The 26,858-nt window shown below is 38.5% G+C and overlaps 1 protein-coding gene and 1 pseudogene across 1 annotated transcript; both read right to left on the bottom strand.

Moving 5' to 3' along the window:
• Positions 1 to 20,956, bottom strand: part of LOC126622937 (glutamate receptor 2.7-like) — a 30,501-nt pseudogene extending 9,545 nt beyond the window's left edge.
• LOC126622250 (glutamate receptor 2.7-like) lies at positions 331 to 3,965 on the bottom strand. The gene is made up of 5 exons (XM_050290938.1): positions 3,645 to 3,965; positions 2,299 to 3,533; positions 1,897 to 2,203; positions 1,243 to 1,622; positions 331 to 1,068 (listed from the first exon to the last, which is right to left on the bottom strand). The coding sequence occupies exons 1-5, from the start codon at positions 3,940 to 3,942 to the stop codon at positions 553 to 555; spliced, it is 2,736 nt and encodes a 911-aa protein (XP_050146895.1). The 5' UTR covers positions 3,943 to 3,965; the 3' UTR covers positions 331 to 552.
• Positions 20,957 to 26,858: the final 5,902 nt, after the last annotated feature.

Below are 26,858 nucleotides of genomic sequence, written 5' to 3'. Positions count from 1 at the left end.
ATAATAGACAATATTAATGTCGTTAATAATTTATCAATACAAACAACTTGCAATTGATGTCGACAATGCTTCATGTCCTGAAATGGTCGCATAATAGGCTCATTATCAATAAAAGCATCTCAATATAAAAATCAAACTATCACACAATTGTTATACATCTATTGCAATATAAACATCTCTCACATAATAAGAACACTAATATCATTTTCCTCACAAAAGTTTTGTATATCTGAATCAAGTTCTCAAAATCATCATTTCTCAAGAATTAAAGAACAAAATATAAAATAATTTTAAATACTAGAAATAATAACAAGAATAGAGAAAAAACAATAACAAACATCAATCTTTTGTATTATAATTTTAAATACTAGAAGTAATAACAAGGATTGAAAAAGAACAATAACAAACATCAACCTTTTGTATTTCTATAGTCTAAACAAATGAGAGAGAGGGAAGAGAATTAAAATGGTGCGCTGGTAGTGCGTTTCTAAAAGAAGACCACATCAATAAAATTAAAACTCAGTAGCGCTGCGTCCCCAAATTTCAGCAGGTTCAGAAAGATCGGAGGGGCCGAATTCTCGCTTTCATGGCGATTTCCGACAACCGGAGGGGCGACCGCCCCTCCTTGCCCCTATGTAGCTTTGACAGTGGCTCCCACCTTGGAGAACTCCATTCTTCTGCGTAATGTGCTAAACTTGGAGCTCTGGTTGGAACATTAATCTCTCTATTGTAAAAAAATTTTGCCATTCTAACTGCCTTGTTCCAAAGCGTTTCTACGCTCGCGCACGGACTTGCACTGCCTTGTTCTGCTGCCTCTTGATGCTGAAACCTCCTCAGCCGGATAGTAAAAGAGAGCAGAAAACATAAGGTGGAAGTAGCAGCTGATATTTCATAGAGGACTGAAAAACTGTTGAGGGTCAAGCTTTCTGGTTCGTTCAAAGTTGTATTTCTTGGACACTCCTTGGGAGTCAACCATTCATTTTGTAGCTTCTTCACTTCTCCATTCTCCAACAGCTCTAGAATCACCTTTGTGAAATCACGCGCTATTGGAGAACCTCTCTGGAATATCTGCAAGGTGAACACGAAAGCGATTTTATTAGTTTCGCTATGTTGGTCAGAAATATGGTAACTTCTATTGAGATATTTTGGACCAAAAGTTTGTAACCAATTCTATTTATGCATATTTTCGTATTTTGTACACGCAGAAAGAAATAGAATGTGAACAATTTATTCATTACTCACAAAGCTCAAGCCTCCAAATCTATAGGTGGGTGCAGTGGCAGTATATCCTTCGCAGTTCTCATTCATGAAGACTTCTGCATATGGGAGTTCAAGAAAGGCGGCCTCTATAGTTTTGTTTTTGAATTCTTTCGGGTAGTCGTATTCACTTTTCACTTTGATGATGTTTTTGAATCCAAGGACATTCTGCAGGTACTCAATGACAAATGAGTCCCCGTCGCAACCAACTTTCGAGTCGGTGTCGATGTCTGTTGCATCCGGTTTCAGTCGCTGAACGGTGAGCATTGAAGTGAGATTAGCGGTGTAGCTTGAGGTCAGGATCAGTACAACCAAGAGCCAAACTGCGACCACCACTCGCGTCAAGTTGGTGTAGATTTTCTCTTCTGTGAAATAAAAACATAGGTTTACAATGAGGATAAGATCAATTCTCAAACAATTTTGGACCCGACTATTTTCATAGTTAGGCTTGTCCTGAAAATTTTAGATCGTCATTGGTTATCATACATTACGAAGAAGAAAAGAGTGGTAGGGGCGTTTTGAATGGCCGCTACAAAGCCAAATAGGGGCGTATGTCAGGGACAATCCACCCCTCGCCTCTAAAGAAGTGCTTCTAATACTCACTTTTTTGGTAGTGAAATGTACAAAATTGGTACTTACTGTGAGCAAAGAACAAAGAGGAGAAGGTGAACCAAGTTGCTGTGCCAATCTGATTCTTCAAGGGGCCACCAAATTCTGGATTTGACGGGCGCTCCAGGAACCATACGATGAACACTGTGTAGATTAAGATGGAACCAGTCACCACCCACATTTGCCATGTGAATGGTTTCATAAACATCCATGTTGATTTTTTGGGTTCTGCCGGAACTATCATTGACAAACCAGACTCCATATATGGCTGAGTGAATTCCACCTTGTCCAGCCGGTCAGCTAGCACGGTTATGTCACCAACCACAGCATCATAAATCTGCAAGCATACAGTCAAATCAAAACCAATGAAAGAGCGAAACAGTATTTAAATTCATCTTTATGAAAAAATAGAAAAATAAATGATGGTTTTACCTTTTTATGGACTTGTTCCACAAGATCATCGTACGAGCCATCGAAAACTTCGAATTCATACGGCAGAGAATAGTTCAAACGATTTATGACCATATCAAAAATTGCAATGCAGAAACCGTCGACATACTTCTTATCTGAGTCAACCTTCACAAATTTGCTGAAGGAAGTTTTACCCGGCACCCCAATTCTCATTGGCTTCTCAACAGTAGGCATTGCCCAGCCTTTCGGGGCACTAGTTAGGTTCCCGGGCCAGATTACTCCACCAACATCACTGAATCTGTATTTCCCTGCTTCATCCAATGAGAACCCAACTTCCGGTTTCCAATAGTTCAATTCTTGGAACCTATTCTCATCCAAAATATTTACAATCCTGAAAACTGGAGAGTACAGTACCTCACCGCCGTTTAACCGCATGTTCGCACTCAAACCTGTATAACTGCTCAATACGGTTTTCAACACCTCAAGGCTAGTTGTGTTATCAGTCATTCTTCCTATGGCCTGTGAAATGATTCCAATAGCATCATATGCTCGAAGAGCATAAATTCCTGGCTGGGCGCTATTTCCTTCTGAATACTTCGTTTGGAATTTCTTCCGGAAATTTGTATAAGAACTAGTATTATTGGCATAGTAGGTCTTGATTCCCAGAGTGCCTTTCATGTCAGAGGTGTGTTGAGGGTCAAGCAGACTTGCAATACTCTCGGTGATGATCCAAGCTGACTCTTTTCCAACAAGTCCCATCTTCCCAGCCAATCGAAATAGATTAGTCACCGTAGGCAACGATGACTGGAGAATGATAAACACCCGAGACTGCATTTTGGGAAGCCGCAACATCTCTTCTAGCTCAACCCAGTTTGGATTAGACAGCGAAGAAATCTGCGGAAGAACCAAACGGTGCTCAATCTTTGAACCGACATCTTGAAGCGCCTCGGTCAAAAGAGCTACCATCCCAACATCGCTGCCATAGCCGTCATCTTCGTATACCACAACTACCCTTTTCCAATGGTAGGCTGAAACTATATCCGCAATGCATTTCATCTGAGCAGAACCATTTGTTGCCATTCGTATCAAAGATGGCCATCGGCGTTGCATTAGTGGCGGGGTTATAGAGGGTGCTGCAAACGAAATCACCGGAATTTGAGCTTGGTTTCCGACAAGATCAGCTACTTGAGCTGCTTCCTGCCATGTCTCCATGCCAACTATTACTTCTACTTTCTTTTCCTTTATCAACTCTTCAGCTGTAACAGAAATTAAAACGAAAAATAAAAAATCTTCATCAGCACTTATACATTTCCAAACTAATTAGCTATTATAAATACCATCATGTCATGTGTTAACTGCTTTCTCACCAGCAGAAGCAGCAAGAAAGGGGTCTCTGCCGGAGTCGCGAAAATGAAGGATGAGCTTATGAGTCTTTGAACGGTTGTTGAAGCTCTCAGCTGCGATCTCCATGGCGGTTTTCTGCTCTTTTCCAATACGAGAACTAACGTTAATGACTGCGCCAACGTTGGTGGCATTGGTGCTACTGCCAGCTTCAACTCCATAGGAGAGAATGGTGAGAAAGTAGATGATGAGCCTGGGAAACAGAAGCCAGAGCCTTTGGACTCGATTCGCGGTGGTGAGACAGACAGACATTTCCGTTTGCATTCTGAAGCAACAAATAATGACAGAACACTCTCTATGTAACTTGTTTATAGATGACATTTTACGTATGTCCTACGGCATATATAAGGTTGTGTGTTAGAAAAAACGCTTTAGTAAATTTTCCAGGAAAATTTGTCCTTGACTTCGTCTGGCATAGTGAGAACTTGGCATACCAATACGGTAAATTTTTAGTTGTGATGGGAACACGGATGGTACACCACGTGTTTTTATGTAAGTGATGAAAAATTTTAATTTTTAAGTTATTAACATTTTAACACACATATCCCACCATTTATATAGGGACACGTAGTGTACCATCTCGTGTGACGGTCACACTGAAAAATCTCTCTACCAATACATGTGACTTGATCTTCTATGAACAAAAATTTAATTTCCAACTTTACCCTTCAAGTTTAGGAATTAGGGTTTAGGTTTAGAGGCAATCGCCAAGGCTCCAAGCAACATGCATGCGTCTCTTTTTATTTTTTAGCTAATTACAAAAGGTGTTATTTGGGTTGGGTTAAACCGAACCTGCTCAGAGTTCAACTTGACTTTCAATTCGATTGGTAAGGTTAGAATTAGGAAAAAATTTAAATTCCCAATGAAGGGTTAACATTGGGCTCGCCTATCAACCTGCTCAACTTGTTTGCATTGCACACACAAATACTCTGTTGAGGACTGAAGTCATTTCTCACTTATTGTCCAGGCTCCGTTAGTTGCTTACGCATCAAAAGTAGGAGATCTCTTCTAAAAAGCAATTAGGCCGGCTCTCAAATCAATTATTTTCTCACGATTTTGATATAGAATACAAGAATGACTTGAATTGTTAAACTTTAGATACTTTTTGTAGTTACGTAAAAATTAAAAGTGTTGTCTTTTTTTTTTTTTCAAGTAGCTCCAAACTTCATGGTTATATTTTGCAACTAACTCTTTATTTTTCCTTTTTTCTGAATTGTCAATGATGTGACTTTCCAAATGCAAACGTTAGACTTGGATCTCAACCTCACTTATGGTCTTGTGCAGCCTCCATTGCAGACCATTCTTTAAACCCTTGAAAAGAACTGCATTAATTAGCGTTGATGAATAGTTGATGAATATATCAAACTTGAAAAATACGGAATTAGAAAGTTTTTGTTGTGTTCGACGTTGGTCGGTTGGGTGTCTTTCCCTTTTTTATTTTTTTTGTTGTTGTGTGTGTGTGTTTTCCTAGAATTTATTAGATGTCCCTTTTCCATAAATTTCCTCCTTAACTTCGAGCTTAATCAGTTGTAAATTGTAATCTACTATGAATGATAGAAAGATACGTCAAAGTGACATTTAGCTTGCTCATTAAGTAACACATGACTAGATCCAAGGGTTGGCCGTACGTAAGGCTCCATGCTTATGTTAAAGATCAACATCAGCCCATTAAGATAAGTTAGTATAAAGGAACTAGAGTATATTCTAGTTCAAACATGCATGAGATTATTCTAGAAGATTTTAGAATGGGAATATGCTAGAAAACTCTAGGCAAAGTGTAGCAATTGGTGTTTGAATGGAAAAGCCAAGTCCACCGACTTAGGCTAGAATAATCTAGAAAAATGGTTTTGTAGTAAAATCTAAAATAACTAAAGTTGTGTCTAGGATGAATTTAAGCCCATGTTAACCGACGTAGTAAGTCGGTTTAGCAAGACTATAAATATGGGTGTAATGCTATGTAACAATAAACCAATCAAGAAAGTAGCCAAGAAGAGAGAGCTAAGTAAGAGAGTGAGAAGTAGGAGTAGTCTTGTGAAGAGTGTGAGTGGTCTAGAGTGTGTCTCTAGAAGTGAGTGAGTGTCGTAGCTTCTAAAGTGTGTCATTGAGAGTGTGTTGTAATATTTTGTATGTGTAATACAAGTAATTGTTTACTTATGTTGTCTCTCCAACACTTGTGTTAGAGTTGTGCACTCTAATTTTTCCTCAACAATTGGTATTAGAGCCAGGTTCGATCAGGGACCGTCTCTATTGAAGCTTTTGAGAATCGTGAGAAGTTTAGTACTTCGCAAGATTATTGGTTAACCTTGTTCGGCATATCTAAGTTTTTCCGACACGATGGGAGACCTTCAAGTTGTTGGAGGAATCAAGAAGTTGAACAACAAAAATTACAACACATGGGCGACGTGTAAGGAGTCTTACCTACAAGGCCAAGATCTTTGGGATGTTGTCGGCGGTAATGAAGTTACGGAGCCGGAAAAAGACACCAACGGCACTTTGAGGAAGTGGAAGATCAAGGCAGGTAAGACTATGTTTGCCTTAAAAACTATAGTTGAAGATGACATGTTGGAGCACATATGGTAGGCCAAGACACCAAAAGAAGCATGGGACACCTTCACCACACTTTTTGCAAAGATGAACGATACAAGACTGCAGCTTCTCGAGAACGAGTTGTTATCGGTGGCCCAACGAGACATGACGATTGCCGAATATTTCCACAAGGTAAAGTCTATTTGCCGTGATTCTGAATTAGATCCTAGTTCTACAATTGTAGAATCCAAGATAAAAAGATTAATTATCCATGGATTGAGACCTGAATATCGAGGCTTCGTTCCCGTTGTACAAGGATGGTTGACCCAACCATCACTTGTTGAGTTTGAGAATTTGCTTGCCGATCAAGAAGGTTTGGCAAAGCAAATGGGAAGGATCTCGTCAAGAGGTGAGGAAGAAGTGCTCTACAGAGAAAGTAAAGGCAGTTTTAAGCGGCGTGCTGGTGGTAAAAGCAATTTCAAATAAGGGGTTAGGATTTGGTCGACCTACCAACCTGCTTGCATTGCACACACAAATATACTCGTGAGGATTGAGTTCATTCTTGTATGTAACTAATTGTCCAGGCCTCCATTAGCAGTTTACGCATTAAAAGTGGGCTCGCTTCTAAAAGATGATTAGAATACAAGAATGATTTCAATTGTTAATTAAACTTTTGATACTTAATTTAGTAATCTAAGAATTGATGGTCTTTTTTTTCTTTCTAAGTAGCTCCAAATTTCATGGAGATATTTTGCCAGTAGTTCTTTATTTTTTCTTTTATTTTCTGAATTGTTAAATGATGTCATTGTCCATACCATATTATTATAGTTGACATATTTTATTGAATGTACGTGTCCCTATTTCTGCCTCAGTAATTTTCCGAATGCAAACATTAGACTTGGATCTCAACCTCACTTATTGTCTTGTCTAGCCCCCATTGCAGACCGTTCTTGTTAAACCCTTGAAAATGACTGCATTAGCGTGGATGAATTTCATAATTTTTTGTTACAATTTAGTAAATCTGAGATTGAAACTTAAAATGGAAGCGATTAACCAATTCAAAATTGGAGAAATTGCTAATATTGAATAGTAAAAAAATCACTTTAAAATCATCAATAATGAGATTAATAAAAGGGTAATGTTAGGGAGACTAAATATGTAGATAGAATTTTGTAAATTAAATGACATGAAAGTTGATGATTGAATTATTACTTAATTGTTAATTAAGGTGCTTATTTTTTATTGATGACACATCATTTAGCTTATAAATTTAGTCTACAAATTTAGTATTTCTAACATTACTTTTAATAAGAAAATATTTATCTACACATCCATGGACAGACGTCTCGAGAGAATAATTAAAATTTATAATTATGTAAACCATACTTTTGCTTCTGGGTATGAAATGTATCTGTAGACATCGAAATTTCGGTGAAATAAATGTTGACCAATAATTACAATTTCAACGCTCATGTGTCACATAAATTTTTACACGTAGCGTGTGACTAAACGAAAAATCAAAATAAATCGGAAAAGTCATTAAATAAGGACACGTGTCAACATCTGGCAGAAATGATTTATTACATCTGAATATTATATTCAAAATTAGGCCTTGAAAAAATTCTATAAATACAAGACCATTTCATTCATTTTAGGACACCAATTCATAACCAATTCACATCACACAAAAACCTTGAAGCTTTGAAACTCTAAAGCTCCCAAGCCAATCCCGAAGGATCAAGAAAGCTCTCTTCGTTCTTCGTCAAATCCTCCTTCAAAATCAAGCCCCAACGGCCCTTGAAGAACTTCCACCAATTCAAGATCAAGCCCCGACGGCCCTTGAAGAAAGTGTTCATCGTTCATCGTCCGTTCATCCTAAGATCAAGCCCCAATGGCCTTTGGATCAACAACATCAACAAATCCACACATCCAACCGTTCTTCAAGATCAAGTCTAAAAGCTCTTGAAGATCCGTTCACCCATCAACCTTCAAGATTAAGCCCAAAAGCCTTTGAAGAAATCCGCACAACCGTTCTTCAAAATCAAGCCCAAAAGCCCCTTGAAGATCCGTTCGTCAACCTTCAAGATCAAGCCCCAACGGCCCTTGGATCAACAGCACAATCCACAAATCTATGCATTACGAATATCGAATCAGAGGCTAAATTTGTAGAAGAGATTGTAACCCCTAAATAATTAATACAAATATTATTTTGCACACATGTTCTTGTCTCATTCATTGCAGGAATATTCGTGTTTACAGTATCATTCCTCATTTTTCATTGAAACTTGTTTGTTTACAAAGTCAATTGTCATGGATGAAAGAATGGTAAGTCAAGAACGTTTAATTTGAAAATTTTGCCCATTAAAAGTAATAAGCAAAACTCCAATGACACTAACTAAAAAGTATAATAAAATCTCGCAACTCAAACAAAAATATGAATACAACCACCAGGGGGTGTTCTATGGTTGAAGATGTATTCTAAGCCTGTTTTTCACACGAAATGTCCTGATTCGATTCTTGATGCTGGTGAATCACACGATGGTGTTCAAAGAAGACTAAAATGTCTTTGTAAATCTTCCCAACCCCTAGAAGAATGGACTAGCATGGCGAATCCACCAGCTAGTCCTCTTTTGAAGAAACAAAAATATGAATCCTAGAGGACATAACAATCCAATGAGATAAATTTAATCTACCCAAAAAATAGACAAAAATCTAACAATTTTACAAAATAACGCAACTATGAACATTGTCATCAATGAATAAAGTGAAAGGATCAATTGCTATGTTTTCATCCATCATCAGCATGGCCACCGTATCCTGCTGTTGCGGCGGTTGGTTTTTGGGAGAAATTCTAAGGTCCGTCCACGTGGTCCGACCACACCCACACACAGAGGAAGTATTCTGTATTCCCTCCCCCACCACCCCAAGGGCAGGAGGACAGAAGATCCTCTAGGTTTTCAGGATTGCTTACTTTGCCTCCTTTGGCGCCGTCTTTCCCTTCTTTGCTATGATTCAAAGCATCAGTGTCATGTTCCGTGTTATTCATCAGTTGCTTATTTTCATGTTTATTGCCATAATGTTTGACTGCATTCCCAAATAAAGACTTACATAAACCGATGACGATTTAAAGTGGTCGTGTCCTAAATCAATCACCCGACATCATGTGGGAAATTTAAAACATGCAGCAACGCGTGATAAGCATCCCCAACAAATCCTCCAACACCATGTGGAGAAGTCAAAACACGTAACAACACTCGATAGGTTTGGACACCACCACCTGGACAATATTCTTGCATATCATGCAAATCCTTGAACTAGTAGCACCATTGTGTCGTCTCCTCACCACCTTGACATTCCTGTTTCATTCAATCCAGTCTTTTACTTATATTTGTGCCAACCCATCTTCACCCAGTACTTCTTCATCAGACAAATCGAGGTCGACAAATTTTTTGCCCTTGCCACCACTTTGCTACTTTCACCAATTACCATGTCCTTGAACTGGTTTTCGAGTTGAATGCGCTAGTTTTTCCAACCATTTTGACTTCTCCAGAGCTTCCCATGTTTAATCGCCGTGATGAGTTGCTTTTTATCAAGGGTTCTTTCTTGTCACAACCAACTTCCCTTGCTCCACATCAACAATATAGTACACCATCAATTTCAGATACAAATTTGGTTAATTTATCTCCACGCCATTCCCATGGACACTTGAAAGTCACTTTCAGAAAATACGTACGAATCCGCGTGAGCTTAAGGAAAGAGAGTGTGTGCACGCACGAATGCAATTGCTTGAGGTACAAGAAACACAGTGTGACCGTATGTAACTGAAAATTTGACACACTGGCCTCAAACAATTGTTTATATAGTAGAGCCAATTAATAACTCTAATTGAAACAAGAATCCTAATTGAAATATAAAACCCAACTTAATGATCGGGAAAACTTAAAAATACGGAATTAGAAAATCATCGTTGTGTTTGACGTTGGTGAGTCGGGTGTCTTTGCCCATTTTTTATGTGTTTTCTTACAATTTATTAGCCGTTCCCTTTCCATAAAATTCCTCCCTTCGACCTTAATTAGTTGTGTGTACTATGAATGATAGAAAGATACGTCAAAGTAACATTTAGTTTGCTCTTCAAGTAACACATGACCAGATCCAAGGGCTGACCGTAGGTATATAAACGGCTCCATGCTTCATGGCCTTGATATTATTAGGTTTGTTGTAATTAATATTTATTATGTAGTTGTTCACTTATAGGTCAGTATGTAATATTTGAATAGTTTAACACTTTTTTCATGTAAACTCTAAAACCTGTAAATAGACTATCTAATGACCTATAAACAGACTATCTAATGAGATAATAGATACTCTGATTTTTCTTCTCAATCTTCCTCTATTCTCTCTTTCTCTTTGTATTTTATTTCCAACAAGGTTAAGTCTTATCCTACTAAATGATGTCGGCTAAATGAATTATAAAACATCACTGCCTTCGGTTTTGCTCCAAGTCTTCTATTAGCTCCAAGTACTCTATGTCTTTTCTTAAAGCCTATTTCCGAGTCTTCCTTGGTCTTCCTCTACCATTTTTATCCTGAGCTTCTATCCCATAATCTCATTTTCTGACCGGAGCATATATAGTTCTTCGTTTCACATTTCCAAAACAAATTAACCGATTTTCTCTCATCTTATCTTCAATTGCGGCAACTCCTACATTATTTTCGATATCCTCGTTCTTAATCCCGTATTTCGTCGTGTGCCCATCCATCCAAGAATCATTCTAATTTATGCACACACATTTTTTGCATGTGTTGATGTTTGCCTGCTTACTAGGCCCACCTATAGTAATTAATAAATTAATAATTAAAAACCTATTTTATTGGTTTTAGTTAGATATAGCCTTTAATGAAGAAAAAAAGAGAGAAGAAGTATGAAGATCATTATGAAAAAAATATATGAGGGCTCAACTCGACTTGGCCAGCCCATGCAAGCCTGAGAAATCGATCTCTAATGGGCGGGCCAATCCAACTCGAATTGAAAAATCATTTTAAAATGTTTTTTTTTTCATTTGATGTTTGCCATGTTACCATAAATGAGGATTCCATATTTGTCACAACATCATTTAACGGTTAATTTAACAAATTTTCTAACGGAGGTATGAAATTGAAATGAAACAATAGGAAATGTACGAGATTAAAATGTTTTAAATATATTATAATTGCACATAAACATGAGGAGATAAAATAAAATTTACCCAATATTTTTTTATTTTTTATATCTGGCTAACAAAAAGTCCATTAAATGAAACTCTCTTTAGCATTTGCAGAGAGATTAGTTTTTAGGGAACTTTAACAAAAAGCTCCCGGTACTATTCACTTTAACGAAAAACCACATTTTTACACTAAAATGTCAACCTTGGTACTATTCACTTTACATTTATTTTGTTCTTATCGTTAAAATTCAAAGTTTTCAAGCATTTTTCATTAGTTTTCCTTAGTTTTTATTGTATGTCAGTGGGCTTAAGGTTAAGACCCAACTCTTCTATCTGTGTTTTGAGTGGGCTTAGGGATTAGGCAAACGAACCAAACGGGGTGCTTGAAAGTCTAAACTTTAGGGCAAATGTATTTATGAATCACCTTTTTTTTGTTGTCAGAGATGCAATGAAAGATGATATGAGGACTTGCGATGATGGAGTTGTATAGCTATTTTGCTGCATATATAGGAATGAGCAATCAAAGATGTGAGATTACATACTTTTGTACTACTTTGATCAATATTTGAAAAGTTGATTGGTCAACCAATCTGTTGTATTAAGGTTGCTAGAGTATTTTGAATAATAAGCATTTCATAATGTAGATGGAAAAATATGGATGATATTTGCACCTAGCTACTTTACTGGTTGCAGCATACCAAGAACCCTGTTCCTCTTGTTCAAATGGTACGTGTGCCCAAATGCATTTAAGTTTTTCTATATTTATTCAACACATTTTACATTTTGTGATCTCCAAATACACTTTAGATGATTTTTAGATTTTGATATGGATGTAAATAGTTTTAATATAATTCACACGTTTAACACAATTTTACAACCTGCGGCATCGCGCGCGGGCATTTTAGCTAGTAATGATCTATGAGTCAAAGGAATTGAACCGGTTTGGTTGATTTTGGTTTAGGCGTGTTGGATTGGATTGGATTGGATTGTAAGGCATTCAATTTCTGGTGGATTTTTGGTCTGATGAGGATGCTCGGGAGTAGTGGAGTGCTCCCACCTTGGAGAACTCCATTCTTCTGCGTAATGTGCTAAACTTGGAGCTCTGGTTGGAACATTAATCTCTCTATTGTAAAAAAAAATTGCCATTCTAACTGCCTTGTTCCAAAGCGTTTCTCCGCTCGCGCTTGGACTTGCACTGCCTTGTTCTGCTGCCTCTTGATGCTGAAACCTCCTGAGCCAGATAGTAAAAGAGAGCAGAAAACATAAGGTGGAAGTAGCAGCTGATATTACATAGAGGCCTGTAAAACTGTTGAGGGTCAAGCTTTCTGGTTCGTTCGAAGTTGTATTTCTTGGACAGTCCTTCTTGGGAGTCAACCATTCATTTTGTAGCTTCTTCACTTCTCCATTCTCCAACAGCTCTAGAATCACCTTTGTGAAATCACGCGCTATTGGAGAACCTCTCTGGAATATCTGCAAGGTGAACACGAAAACAATTTTATTAGTTTTGCTATGTTGGTCAGAAATATGGTAACTTCTATTGAGATATTTTCGACCAAAAGTTTGTAACCAGTTCTATTTATGCATATTTTCGTATTTTGTATGGGCAGAAAGAAATAGAATGTGAACAATTTATTCATTACTCACAAAGCTCAAGCCTCCAAATCTATAGGTGGGTGCAGTGGCGGTATATCATTCGCAGTATTCATTCATGAAGACTTCTGCATATGGGAGTTCAAGAAAGGCGGCCTCTATAGTTTTGTTTTTGAATTCATTCGGGTAGTTGTATTTGTTGGGACTTAAAAAGGCTTCACTACTTTGGAGATGTTTATCTCACAAAGAAGAATGAAATGCAGCGGAATTGATAGGCAAGAGAAAGAACACTCAAAGTGTTATACAAATTTTTTTTTTTATTCTCACACAAACTTAGTACAAGAGGAAACACTCAAACACTCTCACACTTCTTGCTCTCTTACTTGCTCTCACTTCTTCTTAGTTCTTGCTTCACAACTCACACACATACAACTATTTATATGCATACTTTGCCGACTTCAATGATGCTAGAATTTTCTAGCATATTATACACACACAAGTTTACAATCAGCTAGACATTTCTAGCATGCACACCGACATTGTTTTTCATAATGTCCTCATAATTTTCTAGAACTTTCAAGTGCATGATTCATGCACATCCCACCGACTTACATAGCTGGAATTTTCCAGCTACTATTACCTACACAGATTGCTAGAATTTTCTAGCATTTGCACACATATTGGCTTTGGGTTGGATCACTTGTCTTGGGCCTAAGACAAGATTACTATTCAACATCCCCCCTTAATCTTGTCTTGTGACGCCGATTGAGTTTCTCAGTCTGACAAAGTCTTCTTGCCTGAGTGGTTTGGTAAATATGTCGGCGACTTGGTCTTGTGACTTCACGTATTCCACTTGCACATCCTTTCTTGCAATGCACTCTCTTATGTAGTGATAACGAGTATCTAAGTGCTTGCTTCTGTCATGGAATACTGGATTCTTTGCTAGGGCTATTGCAGACTTGTTGTCGACATAGATCTCTGTTGGTTCTTCTTGTGGCATGCTTAATTCTTTTAGCAAGTTTCTCAGCCAAATTGCATGACAGACACATGAGGTAGCAGCTACGTATTCAGCTTCGCAGGTAGAGAGAGTGACAATCGGTTGCTTCTTCGACATCCATGTGAATGCAGTGTCTCCCATGAAGAACACAAATCCAGTAGTGCTTTTTCTATCATCGGAATCTCCTGCCCAGTCACTATCGCTATATCCAACAAGTTTGTAGTTACTAGAACTTGAATAGAACAAGCCAAAGTTAATGGTACCTTTAAGGTATCGAAGAATTCTTTTGGCTGTCTTCAAATGTGTAGTTGTGGGATTCTCCATGTAGCGACTGACTAATCCGACGGCATAGAGAATATCTGGTCTTGTGCAAGTCAAGTAACGCAAGCTTCCAACTAAACTCTTGAAAAATGTTGGATCTACACTTTCTCTTTCGTCATGCTTGGTTAGTTTGACTCCGCACTCCTCTGGCGTGCTTATGGGCTTGCAGTCGTCCATTTTGAACTTTTTCAGTATCTCCTTTGTGTAGCTTTCTTGGGAGATGAAAATACCTTCTTCGTTCTGCTTGACTTCAATGCCTAGGTAGTATGCCATCAACCCGATGTCCGTCATCTCGAATTCTTTGGTCATCACTCTCTTGAACTCTTCAAACATGCTTGGATTACTTCCGGTGAAGATTAGATCATCCACATATAAGCACACAATCAAAATATCTCCATCTTTGACTTTGACGTAGAGAGCATGTTCATGAGGGCACTTGGTGAAGTTGTTCTCCTGGAAGTACTTGTCAATGCGACTATTCCATGCTCGTGGCGCTTGTTTTAACCCATAAAGGGCTTTCTTCAACTTTAGAACTTTGTCTTCATGCCCTTTGATTTCATAGCCGGATGGTTGCTGAATGTAGACTTCTTCTTCAAGGACTCCATTTAGGAAAGCGGACTTCACATCCATTTGTTGAATCTTCCATTTGTTTTGAGCTGCCAACGAAATTAGTAATCGTATAGTTTCCAACCGAGCAACAGGTGCAAATACCTCATCATAGTCAATTCCAGCTCTTTGACTATAGCCCTTCGCCACTAATCTCGCCTTGTATCTTTCGACCTCTCCGTTGGCATTCTTCTTTGTCTTATACACCCACTTGACTCCGATGGCTTTGTGTCCTTTCGGAAGGATAGCGAGTTCCCATGTATCATTCTTCTGGATTGCTTCAATTTCTTCATCCATTACTTTCCTCCACTTAGTATCTTGCACTGCTTCTTGGAAGTCAACTGGTTCACAATCAGCAAAGAGACAGAAAAGTGTAGGATTATCGAGTCTTTCAGCTACCTCATAGAGATCTCGTAGACTTCTTGTGCGTGGTACTTCTCTTTCATTTAGACTCCCACTTAATGATGCTGATGCTGGTGAATTACCATGATTGGTTGATGTTGGTGAAGCAGGTGGAGTAGTGGATTCTTGTTGAACCTCTCTTGCTTGCTCCATCGTCCCTTGTTCATTCTCTTCTTCAAATTGAGGAAAGAAGCTGAGATCACTTGCATGAGAGCTAAAATCCCATTCTCCTTCTTCGTCGAACGTCACGTCTCGACTGATCACCGTCTTCCCATTGTTTGGATTATACAACTTGTAGCCTTTTGAATTTGAGTCATAGCCGATGAAGATGAACTTCTCACTTTTGTCGTCGAGTTTGGTTCTCTTTTCGTCTGGTACATGTACATGGGCTATGCTTCCAAAAACTCTTAGATGGGAGATACCTGGCTTTCTTCCACTCCATGCTTCTTGTGGAGTCTTTCCCCACACACTTCTTGTTGGAGACCGATTGGATAGGTAGACAGCACATGCTACAGCTTCTGCCCATAACTCTTTAGGCAATCTCTTACTTTTGAGCATACTTCGAGCCATGTTGAGGATAGTTTGATTTTTTCTTTCCGCCACACCATTTTGTTGAGGGGATCTTGGAACTGTCAAAGGTCGACGAATTCCATTTGCTTCACAAAACTCTTGAAATTCCTTCGAAGTGAATTCTCCTCCTCGATCAGATCTCATGGCTTTGATCTTGCAACCACTTTCTTTTTCTACAGCAGCTTTGAACTTCTTGAATGCTCCAAAGACTTCTGATTTCTGCTTCAAGAAATACACCCAGGTTTTCCTTGAAAAATCATCAATGAAGAGAAGGAAATAATTATTTTTACCCAAAGACCTTGGTTTTATTGGGCCGCACACATCGGTGTGAATGAGCTCAAGTGGCTTCTGGGCTCTTGTGGTCGACTCCTTTGGAAAGCTTTTCCTGAACTGTTTCCCAAGTAAACATCCTTCACAAACTTGATTAGGGTGGCTGATGCACGGTAAGCCTCTCACCATCTCCTTCTTAGATAATAACTCCAATCCCCCAAAGTTAAGATGCCCAAAACGAAGCTGCCAAAGCCAAGATATGTCTTTGTAACATATCTTGAGACACTTTGCAACATCGTTTTGAATTTTCATGGGAAACATCCTATTCTTTGACATTTTCGCCTTGGCAATTAATCTTCCTTTGTCATCTCTAAGAAAAGGGATATAATTTTTCGTATGAAAATCATAACCTTTTTCTAAGAGTTGACCCAAACTCAAAATGTTGCTTTTCATATTGGGCACGTAGTAGACATTTGAAATTAATTGGTGACCGCCATTTTTCAAGGGAATAAGGATGTTACATTTTCCTTTTACAGGTATTTTGGATTCGTCTCCAAAAGAAACGTTGCCACTCACTGATTCATTGAGCTCTACAAACACACTTCTTCTTCCACACATGTGGTTGCTGGCGCCGGTGTCAAGATACCATGTATAGTCTTGGTCTCCATCATTGTTCTGGTATGCTAGTAGCACAACGCCATTATCTTCTTTCTCTTTTTTCACATAATTGACCTTCTCATCAGGCATGTTGCTTGGAGCTCTACATTCCCAAGCATAATGCCCAAACTTTTGACAGTTGTAGCATTGAACTTGAGATTTTTCATACCTCAAGTTTGAGCGCCCTCTTCCACGACCTTTTGTTGAGCTTTCTCCTCTATCGTAGTTGCTTTGGTTGTTGAAGTTCCAACCACGTCCACGTCCATATCCACGCCTACGTCCGTGACCTTGGCCACGACTTTTTTCGTATTGGCTTCTCTCGTTGTCGAAGCTTCTTTCTTTCTTCTTTGGCTGAACATGTGTCTTGAGGAGCTGCTCATCATTCCCTTGCCTCTTCTTATGTTTCTCTTCATATGCTTGTAGCGAACCCATTAATTGCTCTATACTAATTTCTTCCAAGTTCTTTGTTTCTTCAATCGTCACGACAATGTGCTCGAACTTGGGGTCCAACGAGCGTAGTATCTTCTCCATAATTTTAACATCTTCTAACTTTTCTCCGTTTCTTTTTAATTGATTGGAAACGGCTAAGACTTTTGAAAAATAATCAGAGATTGATTCAGACCCTTTCATTTGTAGAGATTCGAACTCACCTCTTAGTACTTGAAGACGAACCTTTTTCACTTGTTCGGCTCCTTTGTAAGAGGTTTGAAGCTTCTCCCATGCTTGCTTGGCAGAGGTTGCACTCGAGACTTTCTCAAAGCCATTGTCATCTAATGCTTGGTAGATGAGGTAGAGAGCCTTCTTGTCTCTCTTTCTTGAATCTTTCAAACTCTCCTTCTGGGGTTGGGACAGAGTAGCTTCATCTTCTGGCTCAGTGTAGCCTTTCTCCACAACTTCCCAGACATCATGTGCTCCCAAAAGGGCCTTCATTTTGATACTCCAATTATCGAAGTTGTTGTTGTCGAGCACTGGAACTTGGAAGGCTGCCATAGCGTTGCTAGCCGTAGCTCTGGTACCATTTTGTTGGGACTTAAAAAGGTTTCACTACTTTGGAGATGTTTATCTCACAAAGAAGAATGAAATGCAGCGGAATTGATAGGCAAGAGAAAGAACACTCAAAGTGTTATACAAAAATTTTTTTTTATTCTCACACAAACTTAGTACAAGAGGAAACACTCAAACACTCTCACACTTCTTGCTCTCTTACTTGCTCTCACTTCTTCTTAGTTCTTGCTTCACAACTCACACACATACAACTATTTATAGGCATACTTTGCCGACTTCAATGATGCTAGAATTTTCTAGCATATTATACACACACAAGTTTACAATCAGCTAGACATTTCTAGCATGCACACCGACATTGTTTTTCATAATGTCCTCATAATTTTCTAGAACTTTCAAGTGCATGATTCATGCACATCCCACCGACTTACATAGCTGGAATTTTCCAGCTACTATTACCTACACAGATTGCTAGAATTTTCTAGCATTTGCACACATATTGGCTTTGGGTTGGATCACTTGTCTTGGGCCTAAGACAAGATTACTATTCAACAGTATTCGCTATTCACTTTGATGATGTTTTTGAATCCAAGGACATTCTGCAGGTACTCAATGACAAATGAGTCCCCGTCGCAACCAACTTTCGAGTCGGTGTCGATGTATGTTGCATTCGGTTTCAGTCGCTGGACGGTGAGCATTGAAGTGAGATTAGCGGTGTAGCTTGAGGTCAGGCTCAATACAACAAACAGCCACACTATGACCACCACTCGCGTTAAGTTGCTGTAGATTTTCTCTTCTGTGAAATAAAAACATAAGTTTACAATGAGGATAAGATTAATTCTCAAATAATTTTGGACCCGACTATTTTCATAGTTAGGCTTGTCCTGAAAATTTTAGATTGTCATTGGTTATCATACATTACGAAGAAGAAAAGAGCGGTAGGGGCGTTTAGAATGGTCGCTACAAAGCCAAATAGGGGCGTATGTCAGGAACAATCCGCCCCTTAACTCTAAGAGAAGCGCTTCTAATACTCACTTTTTTGGTAGTGAAATGTACAAAATTGGTACTTACTGTGAGCAAAGAACAAAGAGGAGAAGGTGAACCAAGTTGCTGTGCCAATCTGATTCTTCAAGGGGCCACCAAATTCTGGATTTGACGGGCGCTCCAGGAACCATACGATGAACACTGTGTAGATTAAGATGGAACCAGTCACCACCCACATTTGCCATGTGAAAGGTTTCATAAACATCCATGTTGATTTTTTGGGTTCTGCCGGAACTATCATTGACAAACCAGACTCCATATATGGCTGAGTGAATTCCACCTTGTCCAGCCGGTCAGCTAGCACGGTTATGTCACCAACTACAGCATCATAAACCTGCAAGCATACAGTCAAATCAAAACCAATGAAAGAGCGAAACGGTATTTAAATTCATCTTTATGAAAAAATAGAAAAATAAATGATCGTTTTACCTTTTTATGGACTTGTTCCACAAGATCATCGTACGAGCCATCGAAAACTTCGAATTGATACGGCAGAGAATAGTTCAAACGATTTATGACCATATCAAAAATTGCAATGCAGAAACCGACATACTTCTTTTTATCTGAGTCTTGCCTGGACCGATCAACCTTCACAAATTTGCTGAAGGAAGTTTTACCCGGCACCCCAATTTTCATTGGCTTCGCAACAGTAGGCATTGCCCAGCCTTTCGGGGCACTAGTTAGGTTCCCGGGCCAGATTACTACACCAACATCACTGAATCTGTATTTCCCTGCTTCATCCGATGAGAACCCAACTTCCGGTTTCCAATAGTTCAATTCTTGGAATCTATTCTCATCCAAAATATTTACAATCCTGAAAACTGGAGAGTACAGTACCTCACCGCCGTTTAACCGCATGTTCGCACTCAAACCTGTATAACTGCTCAATACGGTTTTCAACACCTCAAGGCTAGTTGTGTTATCAGTCATTCTTCCTATGGCCTGTGAAATGATTCCAATAGCATCATATGCTCGAAGAGCGTAAATTCCTGGCTGGGCGCTATTTCCTTCTGAATACTTCGTTTGGAATTTCTTCCGGAAATTTGTATAAGAACTATTATTATTGGCATAGTAGGTCTTGATTCCCAGAGTGCCTTTCATGTCAGAGGTGTGTTGAGGGTCAAGCAAACTTGCAATACTCTCGGTGATGATCCAAGCTGACTCTTTTCCAACAAGTCCCATCTTTCTAGCCAATCGAAAAAGATTAGTCACCGTAGGCAACGATGACTGGAGAATGATAAACACCCGAGACTGCATGGTGGGAAGCCTCAACATCTCTTCTAGCTCAACCCCGTTTGGATTAGACAGCGAAGAAATCTGCGGAAGAACCAAACGGTGCTCAATCTTTGAACCGACATCTTGAAGGGCCTCGGTCAAAAGAGCTAGCATCCCAACATCGCTGCCATAGCCATCATCTTCGTATACTACAACTACCCTTTTCCAATGATAGGCTGAAACTATATCCGCAATGCATTTCATCTGAACCGAACCATATGTTGCCATTCGTATCAAAGATGGCCATCGGCGCTGCATTAGTGGTGGGGTTATAGAGGGTGCTGCAAATGAAATCACCGGAATTTGAGCCTTGTTTCCGACAAGATCAGCTACTTGAGCTGCTTCCTCCCATGTCTCCATGCCAACTATTACTTCTACATTCTTTTCCTTTATCAACTCTTCAGCTGCAACAGAAAATAAAACGAAAAATAAAAAATCTTCATCAACACTTATACAAGTCCAAACTAATTAACTATTATAAATACCGTCATGTCATGTGTTAACTGCTTTACTCACCAGCAGAAGCAGCAAGAAAGGGGTCTCTGCCGGAGTCGCGAAAATGAAGGATGAGCTTATGAGTCTTTGAACGGTTGTTGAAGCTCTCAGCTGCTATCTCCATGGCGGTTTTCTGCTCTTTTCCAATACGAGAACTAACGTTAATGACTGCGCCAATGTTGGTGACATTGGTGCTACTGCCAGCTTCAACTCCATAGGAGAGAATGGTGAGAAAGTAGATGATGAGCCTGGGAAACAGAAACCATAGCCTTTGAACTCGATTCGCGCTGGTGAGACAGACAGACATTTCGGTTTGCATTTTGAAGCAACAAATAATGACAGAACATGCTCCATGTAACTTGTTTATATGATGACATTTTACGTATGTCCTACGGCATACATATAAGGTTGTGTGTTAGAAAAAACGCGTTAATAAATTTAATTTCCAGGAAAATTTGTCCTTGACTTCGTCTGGCATAGTGAGAACTTGGCATATCAATACATGTGACTTGGTCTTTTATGAACAGAAAATTTCTAACTTTACCCTTCAGGTTTAGGAATTAGGATTTAGGTTTAGAGGCAATCGCCAAGCCTCCAATTAACATGCATGCGTCTCTTTTTATTTTTTAGCTAATTACAATAAGTGTTATTTGGGTTGGGTTAAACTGAACCTACTCAGAGTTCAACTTGACTTTCAATTCGATTGGTAAGGTTAGAATTAGGAAAAAATCTGAATTCAGAATGAAGGGTTAAGATTGGGTTGACTTATCAACCTGTTCAACTTGTTTGCATTGCACACACAAATACACTCGTGAGGATTGACACTTAATTGTCCAAGCTCCACTAGCTGCTTACGCATCAAAAGTGGGGAGATCTCTTCTAAAAAGCAATTAGACCGACTCTCAAACCAATTATTTTCTCACGATTTTGATTTAGAATACCAGAGTGACTTGAATTTTTAAACTTTAGATACTGAATGTAGTTATGTAAAAATTTAAAGTGTTGTACTTTTTTTTAAGCAGCTCCAAACTTCATGGTTACTTTTTTTGAAATGTCAATGATGTGACTTTACATACCGATTTATCAGTGCCGACATATCTCTGCCTCATCAATTTTGTGAAGGATAAGGATTGGCTGCCCTCTCACTTTCCGTGCTTTTTTGTTTTGTGTGGTCACGGTTAAGCCACGTTAACATTTTATATTGTTTTTTTTATAGAGATAATAAGACAAAAATGAATAGTAATATATAATGTTGACGTGGCTTAACCGTGACCACATAAACAGAAGGACACGAAAAGTAGGAGCGCAGACAATTCTTGTCCTTTTCTGAATGCAAACAGTAGACTTGGATCTCAACCTCACTCACAGTCTCGTGTAGCCACCATTGCAGACCTTTCTTCTTTTTTTTTTTGGAAGACTTGCAGACCATTCTTTAAACCCTTGAAAGGATTGCATGAGCATCAATGAATAGACAAGGATTGTTTGCTCTCTACTTCCGATGCTCTCCTGTTTGTGTGGTCACGGTTAAGCCACATTAACATTTTATATTACTATTCATTTTTGTCTTATAATATATATAAAAAAACAATATAAAATGTTGACGTGGCTTAACCGTGACCACACAAAACAAGAAAGCATGGGGAGGGCACCGGAAGTGGAGGGCATACAATCCTTGTCCTAGATGAATATCTCAAATTCTGGTCACAATTTAATAAATCTGAGATTGAAACTTAAGATCGAAACGATTAACCAATTCAAAATTAGAATTCTAAATTGCTAGAATTGAATAGTAAAAAAACCACTTTTAAAACAATCAACAATGCGATCAATCAAAAGAAGGGTTTTTATCACAAATGGTTTCTGAAATTTATCCTTACCATCAAGATGGTCTCTGAAATTGAAAATCAATCAATGTAGTCCCTGAAAATAGGTGTCGCTAATCAATGTGGTATTTCCGTCACAATTATGTTCAAAATTCTGTTTAGTGTTGATGTGGCACATAAATGGGCACCATAAGATTTACGAGTTTTTATCACAAATGGTCCCTGAAATTGACTCACATCATCAAGATGGTCCCTGAAATTGACCCACACTATCAAGATGGTCCTTAAAATGGAAAATCGATGAATATAGTTCTTGAAAATAAGTGTTGCAAATCAATATGATCATTCTGCCACAATTTTGTTAAATTTTTTGTTATGTGCTAATGTTGGTTAAATAAATAATTAATTAAAAAGTTGTCTAAATACCTTTTTGTATAATAGAATTTTTTTTTCTTATAGTAGGACCTATTCCGAAGAGAGATCCCTTTCATAATTCTCAAGGGCACAAGGCTTAACCAAGGCCTAAGATAGGGTTTGGAAACAGTTTTCAACCAACAATAAACGCACCTCAGTTATAACCTCATTATCTCAAGGCAGACCTCTCTTGACACGCCAAACCCTGATATTCTCCCAAACACCAACAAAAGTCAATGTTGATCGGTGATCGGTCAAAGTCAACAGGTTCGGGCCAAAGTCAACGGGTCCGGGACCCCTCCTAGGCTAATTTCGACGTCCTGGATCCGTTTTATATGTACGTTTTCCCAAATTCAATCGTTTGAGTAGAGTTTTATCAATTGGACACTTTATGTACTTAGGTGCGATTATTAACGGTGATTCCGTTCTTCCTATTTCGCACGGCTCTTCGACGACGGAGTATCTGTGAGTGGACTCTTTCTGAAATGCATTTTTTACATGTTCTTAGCATATGCATTCATTAAATGACTTTCGTCACCCTCGGGTCTCGGCCAACACGTGGCCATCCCAATGTCCCTCGGACATCGGGATCGGGGCGTGTCATCTCCGTTCTTTGAGTCACCAGACCAGTAGAGAAGTGCCGAACAAGCTCTCCAAGATTAAGGTTGTGAAGATGTTGATCGCCTAAATGTTAATGGTGATGTCCCAGAAGTCGTTGCCAATCAGCCAAGCTGTCACCAAATGTGATCTCGATCCAAGTTCAATTCGGTGAAGGGTGTCGAAGTGTGTAAAGATGGCTGTATTGAGATTTTTTTTAAAGAATAGACATCAAATGAGGTAGAAGAATGTGGATTGGGATCATAGGTGATTGCAGGACTGAGTTTTTGGGTTCATAACTTTTTATTAACTATTAAATTGCTAAACATATTTGTAATTTTTAAAATTTAATTAGACTTGTGCGATCCATTTTTGTGTCACATCAGCACATAACCGAATATTTGACATAATTGTGATGGAATGACTACATTGATTTGGGACACTTACTTGCGGGACTACATTGATTGATTTTTAGTTTCAAGGACCATTTTGATGTCGCATGTCAATTTCAAGGATCATTTTGATGTCGCGGGTCAATTTCAAAGACCATTTGTGAGAAAAAAATGACTTATGGGACCCATTTATGTGCCACATAAGCACTTAATGAAATTTTTAACAGAATTGTGACGGAATGACAACATTGATTTGCGACACCTATTTTTAGGGACTACATTGATTGATTTTCAATTTCAGGGACCATTTGTGATAAAAACCCTAAAAATAATGTTTTCTCCACAAAGGCAGATTCTTTGCCCTCCCACTTCCCGTGCCCTCCTGTTTTGTGTGGTCACGGTTAAGCTACGTCAACATTATATATATATATATATATATATATATATATATATATATATATTTTTTTTTATAGAGATAATAAGACAAAAAAATAGTAATATAAAATATTGACGTGACTTAACCGTGACCACACAAACAGGAGGGCACAGGAAGTGGGAGGGGCATACAATCTGCCTCCTTTCTCCACATCTCTATGAAAAGACATCTCAGTTTTCATTGAAACTTGTTTGTTGACTTACAAAGTCAATTGTCATGGTGAGAGAAAGAGAAGTCAAAGAAAGTTTAATTTGAAAAATTTACCCATTAAAAAGTAGCCTAATAAGCAAAAGTCAAATAACACTGTAACTGATAAGTAAAATAAAATCTTATAACTCAAACAAAAATATGAATCCTAGAGGACACAACAATCCGAGGAAATAAATTTAATCGCCCAAAAAAATAGATAAAAAATGTTACAATTTTACAAAATAACGCAACTATGAACATTGTCATCACTGAATAAAGTGGAAGGATCAATTGCTCTATTTTCATCCATCATCGTCGCCGCCATCGTATCTTGCTGTTGCGGCAGTTGGTTATTGCGAGAAATTCTAAGGTCCGGCTGATATGCCATCCACATGGTCCGAACACACCCACACATAGAGGACGTTTCCTGTATTCTCTCCCCACCACCCCAAGGGGAGGAGGACAGAAGATCCTGCAAGTTATCAGGATTGCTTCCTTTGACTTTTTTGTCGCCGTCGTTCCCTTCTTTGCTATGATTCAAAGCATCAATGTCACGTTCCGTGTTCTTCATTAGTTGCTTATTTTCATGTTTATTCCCATAATGTTTGACTGCATTCTTAAATAAAGATTTACATAAACCGATGACGATTTTAAAGGGGCCATGTGGAAAATTTAAAACTCGTAGCAATGCATGAGAGGTGTCCCAACCAAATCCTTTGAACCCATGTGAGAAAATTAAAACATGTAACAACACGTGATAGGTTTGGAACACTACCACTTGACATTCTTGCTTCATGCAAATCCTTGAACTATTAGCACTATTGGATTCGTCACCACCTTGACATTCCCGTTTCATGCAGTTCAGTCTTTAACTTATATTTCTGCCTACCCATCTCCCCAAACCATCATCATCCAGCACCTCTTCATCAGACAAATCGAGGTCGACAAGTTTTTTGCCTTTGCCACCACCTTTGCTACTTTCACCAGTAACCATGTCCTTGAACTGGTTTTCGAGTTGAATTCGCCAGTTTTTCGAACCCTTTTGACTTCCCCAAAGCTTCGCATCCACTAAAAATTCTGAATGTTTAATCGCCGTGATGAGTTGCTTTTTACCAAGGACCTGTCACAACCAACTTCCCTTGCTCCACATCAACAATCTTACTATATAGTACACCATCAATTTCAGATACAAATTCGGTTAATTTATCTCCACCCCATTCACATGGACACTTGAAAGTCACTTCCAGAAAATATGTATGAATCCGCATGAGCTCTTAAGGAAAGAGAGTGTTGTGCGTGCACAAATGCAATTGCTTGAGGTACAAGAAACACAGTGTGTACGTAACTGAAATTCGACAAACGTACCTCAAACAATTGTTTATATATATATAGTAAACCTAATTAATAACTCTAATTGAAGCAAGAATCCTAATCGAAACACAAAAGATAACACCCTAAAACAAGATACGTAAAACCCACCTTAATCGGGAAATCAAACTTAAAAATATGGAATTAGAAAGTCTTTGTTGTGTTTGACGTTGGTGAGTCGGGTGTCTTTCCCTTTTTTTATTTTTGTGTTTTCCCTTGGCTGTTCCCTTTCCATAACTTTCCTCCTTAACTTAGACCTTAATTAGTTGTAAATTGTAATGTACTATGAATGATACGTCAAAGTAGCATTTAGTTTGCTCATTAAGTAACACATGACCAGATCCAAGGGTTAACCATACGTAGGGCTCCATACTTCATGGCCTTGATATTATTATTATTATTATGTTCGTTGGAAATAATATTTCTAATATGATCCTTCATTTTTTTTTTGCCAATATCTAATATTTTGATAGTTTAACGCCTTTTATGTAAACCCTGAATCCTATAAATAAGCTATCTAATGTGAATAATAGATACTCTTATCTATTCCCATTCTCTTTGTATTCTTTTTTTCTTTTTATATGTTATCTCCAACAAGGAATTGTTTATCGGTAAATTATTTTCCATGGCAGTCTTTGGAATGGATTACATCATTAATGGGGCTTTAACTATGCCCACATTTACAACAACAACAAAGTCTTATCCTATTAAATGGGGTAGACTATATGAATTCTAGAACACTGTCTTTGGTTTTGTGCTAAGTCTTCCGTTAGCTCCAAATACTCTATGTTTTTTCTTGAAGTCTCTGAGTCTTCCTAAGCATTCCTCTTCAATTGCGGCCACTCTTACTTTACTTTGATATCCTTATTTTTAATGTCATCCTTTCTCGTGTGCGATCATATCCAAAGAATCATTCGCATTATTAAAAAATGTATGAGGGCCCAACTCGACCTGGCCCGCCAAGCCAGAGCAACCGATCCCTAATGGGCGGGCCAATCCA

The sequence above is a fragment of the Malus sylvestris genome, chromosome 5, assembly GCF_916048215.2.
Source record: "Malus sylvestris chromosome 5, drMalSylv7.2, whole genome shotgun sequence".
Taxonomy (NCBI): domain Eukaryota; kingdom Viridiplantae; phylum Streptophyta; class Magnoliopsida; order Rosales; family Rosaceae; genus Malus; species Malus sylvestris.
This window is presented reverse-complemented; position numbering and strand designations above follow the sequence as displayed.

What these genes read in the sequence shown, in the direction of transcription:
- LOC126622250 (XM_050290938.1), bottom strand. Translation starts at nt 3,942, where the DNA reads ATGCAAACGGAAATGTCTGTCTGTCTCACCACCGCGAATCGAGTCCAA. An exon ending in CTTTCTTGCTGCTTCTGCTG is followed by an intron (nt 3,534 to 3,644) that starts GTGAGAAAGCAG and finishes TTTCTGTTACAG; the next exon opens with CTGAAGAGTTGATAAAGGAA. An exon ending in CTCTTTGTTCTTTGCTCACA is followed by an intron (nt 1,623 to 1,896) that starts GTAAGTACCAAT and finishes TTTATTTCACAG; the next exon opens with AAGAGAAAATCTACACCAAC.